This window comes from Salvelinus alpinus, chromosome 20 (genome assembly GCF_045679555.1).
Source record: "Salvelinus alpinus chromosome 20, SLU_Salpinus.1, whole genome shotgun sequence".
Lineage (NCBI taxonomy): Eukaryota > Metazoa > Chordata > Actinopteri > Salmoniformes > Salmonidae > Salvelinus > Salvelinus alpinus.
Window position 1 is genome coordinate 13,486,060 of NC_092105.1, and position 9,785 is coordinate 13,495,844.

Below are 9,785 nucleotides of genomic sequence, written 5' to 3' on the forward strand. Positions count from 1 at the left end.
TCTGCAGATGTTGATGGGATCAGACTCTAAATAGAACACAGTCACGTTAGCCTCTGCGGTAGTTAGTTTTCTAGCTAGCTAATGTTAGCTAACGTAACCTAACGAAACTAAGGTTAGCTTGCAAAGTTGCAAATCACATCGCCAGATAACAGCCGCCTAATTACATTGATATGCTTTGGAATTTCTAGCCAGCGTATTATGAAAGCTAGCTAGATATTGGTTTAGATAAACAAACGTAGTTCGCTAGCTAGCTAGTTATCTAGGTAAAGTTAGCTACATTACCTAAGCTTGACTTATTTTCTCTGCTATGCTGATGTTGGCTGATCGGATAGCTCCCTATTTGATGTGAAGGGGAAAACTGATAGAATGGTATCACGTTTCAACATTCGACAACATGGCAACCCAATCAGTTGAAACTTCAGTTCCATTTCTAAATGCTCTGGCTGATTACCAGGATGTGTACTCCGAGCATGTGTTGACCAACTGGCAAGTGTCTTCACTGACATTTTCAACGATGAGCCTATACGGAGGAGGTCAGAGACCTGGCCGTGTGGTGTCAGGATAACAACCTCTCCCTCAACGTGGAGATGATTGTGGACTACAGGAAAAGGAGGGCCGAGCACACCCCCATTCTCATCAACGGGGCTGTAGTGGAGCAGGTTGAGAGCTTAAGTTCCTTCTTGCAACTATAGGGGGTGCTGTTCCGCATTAGCATATTTGGGTCTCCAAATTAAACTGCCTCGTGCTAAATTCTTGATCGTACAATATGCATATTATTGTTATTATTGGATAGAAAACAGTCTATAGTTTCTATAGGAGTTGAAATTTTGTCTCTGAGTGGTACAGAACAATTTTTACAGCACTTTTCATGACAGGGTTCAGATTTCAGAAATTTTTACCTCTGATCTGGGGTCTGTTTATAAGGCCACAGTGAATGCTATGAAGAAACCGACACTACCTACGTCTTCCTCTGGGTGTCTGTACGTCATCACGTTTTCAATGAACTCGATGGGATATTCCCAGCCATTATAAAAGCCCAAAATGTACAGAGACCCCCCTTTCTCAACGTGCGCCTCAAGCGTGAAGGCCATCGGACCTGCCTCGTTCCAAATCGTTTTCTAACCAGCTATATTTCTCCGGTCATGTTTTCAGTCGTTATAGTTGTTAAAAACATCATAATGTAGTTAATTTTAATCGTTTTATAGCAATTTATATCCGTTTAGTGCGATTCTGAGGAATTTATTTGTCGTGCACTTTCTAGCTTTGGGAACGTTTCGCGGTCTCGGTCGTTGTTAGTGGACATTTCGAAGGACAGAGGACATCTATCGACCAAAAGACGTTTATAACATAGAAAGGATACATTGCCCAAGAATATGATGGAAGATCAGCTCAAAGTAAGCAATATTTAATATGATAAACCGTGTTTCTGTCGAAATATTTTAAACGCATACATCGCCATTTTGTTTGGTGTAGCTTCACTTGGCCAACCCTGTATTGAAAAGTAAGGATAATTTTAAAAATGTAAATCAGCGGTTGCATTAAGAACTAATTTGTCTTTCGATTCCTGTCAACCCTGTATTTTTTAGTCAAGTATATGATTAGCTTTTAATTAAACTAGATCACTCTGATAGATGACGTCAGACATATTGAGGCTTGATTTCCTAGTATTTTTATTGTGTAACCACGGTTTTGTATGGCTAAATATGCACCTTTTCGAACAAACTGTATATGTATGTTGTAAAATGATGTTACAGGAGTGTCATCGGAAGAATTCTGAGAAGGTTAGTGAAAAAATTAATATCTTTTGGCGGTGATTACGTTATAGCGCTCTTTGGCTGGAATCGATGCTCTGGTAACGTTTTCACATGTAGTATGCTAACTTATCGATTTATTGTGTTTTCGCTGTAAAACGCTTAGAAAATCTGAAATATTGTCTGGAATCACAAGATCTGGGTCTTTCCATTGCTATGCTTTGTCTATTCTTATGAAATGTTTTATGATGAGTAAATTGGTCATACACGTTGCTCTATCTAGTAATTCTAGTGGATTTGTGATGGTCGGTGCAATTGTAAACTGTGATTTCTACCTGAAATATGCACTTTTTTCTAACAAAAACTATCCTATACCATGAATATGTTATCAGACTGTCATCTGATGGTTTTTTTTATAGGTTATTGGCTATCAATATCTTAGTTGAGCCGAATTGGTGATAGCACCTGAAGGAGTAAGAAACTGATGGAGTTAGAATAGTGGTGTATTTTGCTAACGTGTTTAGCTAATAGATTTACATATTTTGTCTTCCCTGTAAAACATTTTAAAAATCTGAAATGGTGGCTTTATTCACAAGATCTGTATCTTTCATCTGGTGTCTTGGACTTGTGATTTAATGATATTTAGATGCTACTATCTACTTCTGAAGCTATGCTATCTATGCTAATCAGTGTGTGGGGGGTGGGGGGTGCTCCCGGATCCGGGGTTGAGGTTCGGTAAAGGTTAAGAGATTGTTGGGCAGTTAAGGGGGGGGGGGGGGGGGTATGGAGAGGTGGTGTGTGGAGGGTTGGGAAAGCAGTGTGTGTGTGCGGCTGTGTGTGCATCCGTTTGTGCGTGTCTATGTGTGTGTGTGTGCGTGTGTGTGTGAGTGAGTGAAGGCCGTGGCTCACTGTCTCGAGACCCTCTCAATAACAGGTCTCCAGATCAGGGCCTGACCCTCTCTGTAACAGGACTTCAGATTAGGGACTCACCCTCCCTGTCACGGCCGTTGAAAGAAGTGGACCAAAGTGCAGCGTTGTGAGCGTACATATTCCCTTTTATTAGGTGAGGACGCCGACAAAACAATAAACAATACCAAACAACCGTGAAGCTTAAAGCTAAGTGCCACAAACAAAGTTAACTTCCCACCAAGACAGGTGGGAAAAAGGGCTACCAAAGTATGGTTCCCAATCAGAGACAACGATAGACAGCTGTCCCTGATTGAGAACTCTACCCAGCCAAAACATAGAAATACAAATAATAGAACAAAAGAACATAGAATACCCACCCCAAATCACACCCTGACCAAACCAAATAGAGACATAAAAAGGATCTCTAAGGTCAGGGCGTGACAGAACCCTAGTCCAAAGGTGCGGACTACGGCCGCAAAACCTGAACCTATAGGGGAGGGTCTGGGTGGGCATCTATCCGCGGTGGCGGCTCAGGTGCGGGACGCAGACCCCGCTCCACCACTGGCTCACCCCACTTTGGTGGCACCTCTGGTGCGGGGACCCTCGTAGCGGGCCCCGGACTGGGGACCCTCGTTGCAGGCCCCGGACTGGGCACCGTCGCTGGAGGCTGCGGACTGGAGACCGTCGCTGGAGGCTGCGGACTGGAGAACGTCGCTGGAGGCTCCGGACTGGAGAACGTCGCTGGAGGCTTCGTGCCATGGATCATCACTGGATGCTTCTTGCCATGGATCATCACTGGAGGCTTCGTGCCATGGATCATCACTGGAGGCTTCTTGCCATGGATCATCACTGGAGGCTTCGTGCCATGGATCATCACTGGAGGCTTCGTGCCATGGATCATCACTGGAGGCTTCGTGCCATGGATCATCACTGGAGGCTTCTTGCCATGGATCATCACTGGAGGCTTCATGCCATAGATCATCACTGGAGGCTTCTTGCCATGGAGCATCACTGGAGGCCTCATGCCATGGATCATCACTGGAGGCTTCTTGCCATGGATCATCACTGGAGGCTTCGTGCCATGGATCATCACTGGAGGCTTCTTGCCATGGATCATCACTGGAGGCTTCGTGCCATGGATCATCACTGGAGGCTTCTTGCCATGGATCATCACTGGAGTGAGGAGACGTATGGGAAATCTGGTACGTGGAGCTGCCACAGGGCTCACCAGGCTGGGGAGTCATACAGGAGGATTATTTCTGGGCGCAGGCACAGGACACACCAGGCTGGAGAGACATACAGGAGGCCTTGTCCTTGGCTGAGGCACCGGATACACTGGGCCGTGGAGGCGCACTGGAGGTCTCAAGCTTGGAGCCTGCACCACCCGTCCTGGCTGGGTGGTTATCTTCACCCTGCAAATGCGGGGCGCTGGCACAGGACGCACTGGGCTGTGCAGACGTACCGGAGACACAGTGCGCAGAGCCGGCACAGGATATACTGGGCCGAGGAGGCGCACTGGAGGCCTGGAGAGCAGGGCTGGCACAACCCATCCTGGCTGGATGCTCACCCTAGCCCGGCAGATGCGGGGAGCTGGAATGTAGCACACCGGGCTAAGAACGCGTGCTGGAGACACCGTGCGCTGCACCGCATAACAGTGCGGTGCCTGACCAGTACAACGCTCGCCACGGTAAGCATGGGGAGTTGGCTCAGGTCTCCAAACTGACTCAGCCAAACTCCCCGTGTACCCCCTCCCAAAAAAACATTTGGGGGCTGCCTCTCGGGCTTCCTTGCTAGCCGTGTTCCCTCGTAAAGCTGCCGCTCTGCTTTTGCTGCCTCCAGTTCCTCCCGTGGACGGCGATACTCCCCAGCCTGCCTCCAGGGTCCCTTCCCGTCCAGTATCTCCTCCCATGTCCATTTCTCCAGATAGCGCTGCTCCCCCTTACCACGGTGCTTGGTCTCTTGGTGGTGGGAAGTTCTGTCACGGCTGTTGAATGAAGTGGACCAAACCGCAGCGTGGTAAGTGTACATATTCCCTTTTATTAGGTGATGACGCCGACAAAACAATAAACAATACCAAACAACCTTGAAGCTTAAGGCTAAGTGCCACATACAAAGTTAACCTCCCACAAAGACAGGTGGGAAAAAGGGCTACCAAAGTATGGTTCTCAATCAGAGACAACGATAGACAGCTGTCCCTGATTGAGAACTCTACCCGGCCAAAACATAGAAATACAAATAATAGAACAAAAGAACATAGAATACCCACCCCAAATCACACCCTGACCAAACCAAATAGAGACATAAAAAGGATCTCTAAGGTCAGGCCGTGACCCTCTCAGTAACAGGACTCCAGATCAGGGACTGACCTGTTCCTACAGAGGAAATTATCCTAGTGGGACTTTTGACATAATAATGTAGAGTATTGTTGTTGTTTTGACATAATGTAGGGAATTGTTGTTGTTGTTGCACCCTCGACAACCACTGTGATTATTATTATTTGACCCTGCTGGTCATCTATGAACACTTGAACATCTTGGCCATGTTCTGTTATAATCTCCATCCGGCACAGCCAGAAGAGGACTGGCCACCCCTCATAGCCTGGTTCTTCTCTAGGTTTCTTCCTAGGTTCTGGCCTTTATAGGGAGTTTTTCCTAGCCACCGTGCTTCTACACCTGCATTGCTTGCTGTTTGGGGTTTTAGGCTGGGTTTCTGTACATCAGCTGATGTAAGAAGGGCTTGATAAATACATTTGATTTGATTTGATTTATACATAATGTAGAGTATTATTGTTGTTTTGACATAATGTAGGCTAGTATTGTTGTTTTGACATAATGTAGGCTAGTATTGTTGTTTTGACATAATGTAGGCTATTGTTGTTGTTTTGACATAATGTAGAGTATTATTGTTGTTTTGACATAATGTAGAGTATTATTGTTGTTTTGACATAATGTAGGCTAGTATTGTTGTTTTGACATAATGTAGGCTAGTATTGTTGTTTTGACATAATGTAGGCTAGTATTGTTGTTTTGACATAATGTAGGCTATTGTTTAGCATTTTTCTTCCTTTCCACTCAACTCTGCTGTGGTTTCCTCATTTGTAAAAGTACAGAATAAAATATTCATTTAAAACAACCCCCCCTCCCTCCTTCCTTCCTTCCTTCCTTCCATTCCTCCTTCCCTCCATCCCTCCCTCCCTCCTTCATTCCATTCCTCATTCCCTCCATTCCTCCCTCCTTCCTTCCATTCCTCATTCCCTCCATCCCTCCCTCCTTCCTTCCATTCCTCCTTCTCTCCATTCCTCCCTCCTTCCTTCCATTCCTCATTCCCTCCATTCCTCCCTCCTTACTTCCATTCCTCCTTCCCTTCATCCCTCCCTCCTTCCTTCCATTCCTCCTTCCCTCCATCCCTCCCTCCATCCTTCCATTCCTCCTTCCCTCCATCCCTCCCTCCTTCCTTCCATTCCTCCTTCCCTCCATCCCTCCCTCCTTCCTTCCCTCCCTCCTTCCTTCCATTCCTCCTTCCTTCCCTCCCTCCTTCCTTCCATTCCTCCTTCCCTCCATCCCTCCCTCCATCCTAGTGTTTTTCTTCGTAATTCCTCCTGTTAGGAATAGAAGTATCAGTTGGCCTGTTAAAATAAATACTGCCTGTGATGTTTAGCTGGCCGGTAACCTGCTGCTACAGGGTTTAGACAGCACAGCAGACATCCCAGTCTATTCTTACTGAGGAGAACAGCCTAGCTCTACCTCTCAAACTCCCAGCCTTCACGGTTGTTTATCCCACAGCTCCTTTCAATATCACACATACCTGGCTGGCATAGCAACTGGTTTTATCTTTGTCATCGTTTCCATAGTTATCATAGTTGTCATAGTTATCATTGTAGTCATTGTTATCATCGTAGTCATAGTTATCATCATCATCATCCTCATGTCAGAGGAAGGCCCCAAAAATTGTCAAGACTCCAGCCACCCTAGTCAAAGACTGTTCTCTCTGCTATCGCACGGCAGGCGGTGCCGGAGCGCCAAATCTAGGTCCGGGAGGCTTCTACACAGCTTCTACCCACAAGCCATAAGACTCCTGAACACCTAATCAAATGGCTACCCAGACTATTTGCATTACCCCCCCTTTTACACCGCTGCTACTCTCTGTTGTTGTCATCTATGCATCGTCACTTTAATCACTCAACCTACATTTACATGACTAGAAAGGATGAGAAAAGACTAGAAAGGACTAGAAAGGATTAGAAAGGACTAGAAAGGACTAGAAAGGACTAGAAAGGATTAGAAAGGACTAGAAAGGACTAGAAAGGATTAGAAAGGATTAGAAAGGACTAGAAAGGACTAGAAAGGATTAGAAAGGACTAGAAAGGACTAGAAAGGATTAGAAAGGACTAGAAAGGATTAGAAAGGATTTGAAAGGACTAGAAAGGACTAGAAAGGACTAAAAAGGATTTGAAAACACAAATAGCTGTGGAATCAATTGAGATCCTACCATTTCCTGCTATGACTTCAATAGCTACTGTAACAGTATAAATCACAAACGTTTGGAAACGATGTATCCCTTGTGTGTAGTCCATGAGGAGCCAGAGAAAAACACAAAGGTCCGGAGCTCTTCTGTAAATGTATGAATTCATACCACTGATTGGCCGGGGATTCTACTCACCTAGTGTCCCAGGTCTGAATCATTCCCTGATTAGAGGGGAATAATATAAACCACACAGTACTTTTCACCTTAATATCTTAGTTTGAGAAAAGGGGGTTTAGAAAATAGAGATGACCCACCTCTCCTCCCGTCTTTCTCTCCCTCTTTTCCCAGATCCAGACCAATAGACAGGAGCGATGGAGAGGTCCAGGAAGAGGACCAACAGAAGCGCTTACCTCCCCCCCAGCAGCACCCTGGGCCAAGGCTAGGAGCTCCACACCAACACCCACTGTAAACCCTACCGCATTTTGAACTCAAATACTTCTCGTAAGTTGAACTCAAAGTTGATGAAAAGTCATTATTACTTAAAATGTATATGTGGATCTGATTCAAAGTCTCATCAACTCTATTTTTTTAAGTTATGATAACAAAGGAAATGTTTTACCCAGCATGCTCTACTGCAGGCATATTTTGGGGAATTATTCTAAATATCTGTGTTTTTACATGTTCATTGAATGACAGATTCATCTTATGCTACACAAAGATAAATAACATACATTTTTGTAAACTAATCCAATCATTTAGGTCAAATTTTTTGCACTCGTTACTGAAATGGTTGTTCCAGTTGAAATGGTTTCGGTCGTCTCCTCACACACTTCCTGACCCTGGCAGTCATTATGAATGCAGGTTGCGGGTGAATGCTAACTGTTGGATAGCAAAGCTCAGGATTCCAATAGGAATGGCACTTTGCAAGCCAGCATAATGTGACTTGCAGGTAGGGTTGCAAATGGCTGGTAAATTTCCCATGTTTTTCAGAAATCCTGGTTGGCTGATTCCTGAAAATTTGGGGAAAGGTAGCAGAATTATGCAACCCTACTTGCAGGCCTGATTTGGCTTGTAAACCATGTGTTTCAGGCCACTGTATTAGGGTGAAGATAGGCCCCAAAATAATGTATTGTCATAAAGAGTTTAATGACAACATTCACTTAGGAACTCGTTTGGTGAAGGCCACAGAACTAAAAATGAATGAATTCAACAACCATGTCTCTGTCACTAACAAATACAGTCATGGGGGGTAACCCTACAATTCACTCAAAAAGACAAGTCACACTGGGAAATTATATTGAAGGCGTAGCTTAGCTGGGGCGTTTCTCAAAATGTTCAAGCTGACACAACTCAAATCTGGACCCCTACAGCAGGGGTGTCGAACTCATTCCATGGAGGGCTTAGTGTCTGCATGGAATGAGTACTTGTTCCTTTCAATTAAGCCCTGGACAACCAGGTGTAGGGAGTTCCTTACTAATTCGTGATCTTAATTCATCAATCAGGTACAAGGGAGGAGCCAAAACCCGCAGACACTCTGGCCCAACGTGGAATGAGTTTGACACCTGTTCTACAGGGTCACAGGTGACTCTATCGGTTTGAGTAATAACTACAAAATACTTTTATGTAACTGTAGGCTACTCAGACATATTAAGTGCAACAGGCTTCCTAAAAACAATGGGGTAATGACAGCACATTGGGGTTTACACTGCCATTACAGAGAGAGAAGCAGGGAAAGCCTCACTCCATCACGTCAGTAAAGAGAACAAGAAAGAAACCGAAACAGAGAGAGAAAAGTCACTCCCAGTGAGAAGAGATGCAAACAGATAAACAGAGAGAGAAAAGTCACTCCCAGTGAGACGAGATACAAACAGACAAACAGAGAGATAAGTCACTCCCAGTGAGAAGAGATGCAAACAGACAAACAGAGAGAGAAAAGTCACTCCCAGTGAGAAGAGATGCAAACAGACAAACAGAGAGAGAAAGGTCACTCCCAGTGAGAAGAGATGCAAACAGACAAACAGAGAGATAAAAGTCACTCCCAGTGAGAAGAGATGCATACAGACAAACAGAGAGATAAAAGTCACTCCCAGTGAGAAGAGATGCAAACAGACAAACAGAGAGATAAAAGTCACTCCCAGTGAGAAGAGATGCAAACAGACAAACAGAGAGATAAAAGTCACTCCCAGTGAGAAGAGAACAGACAAACAGAGAGGCATAAAAAGGAGTGGAAAGGGAGAAAGAAAGAGGGTGTCTCTCTCTCACCATCTCTGTGTCTCCCTCTGAAATTCCTCCATGCCACTTTGACTTTACCCCCTACTCCCTACACCCTTCCCACTTCCCAGCCAGCCCTCCCTGGCGCCAGTATGCGTCCCCCAGACCCCCTTTCTCCCCCCTCAGGGCTGCTGCTGTTGCTGGTCTTCTGCCCCCTAGTAGTGGTCGTGCAGGCCAGCAGCAGTAAGATGGAGAGCGGACACAGCACACACCATGGAGATACAGACCCAGACCGCTGTATGAGGCATCACTTTGTGGAGACCATCACACACTCCCTCTACAAGTGCAACTCCAATGTAAGTCAGCTGAATGTACACACACACACACACACACACACACACACACACACACACACACACACACACACACACACACACACACACACACACA

The 9,785-nt window shown here is 45.3% G+C and overlaps 1 protein-coding gene across 2 annotated transcripts in view; it reads left to right on the forward strand.

Moving 5' to 3' along the window:
- The window catches only part of LOC139547145 (norrin-like), a 43,900-nt gene that overhangs the window by 23,603 nt on the left and 10,512 nt on the right, over positions 1–9,785 (forward strand). The window contains exons 2-3 of one of the 2 annotated variants that reach the window (XM_071356191.1): positions 7,473–7,625; positions 8,627–9,691. In XM_071356191.1, the coding sequence (XP_071212292.1) occupies positions 9,488–9,691 (204 nt within the window). In that variant the 5' untranslated portion in view covers positions 7,473–7,625; positions 8,627–9,487. The remainder of the gene's footprint in view (positions 1–7,472; positions 7,626–8,626; positions 9,692–9,785) is intronic. The other variant, XM_071356190.1, reaches the window with a different exon arrangement.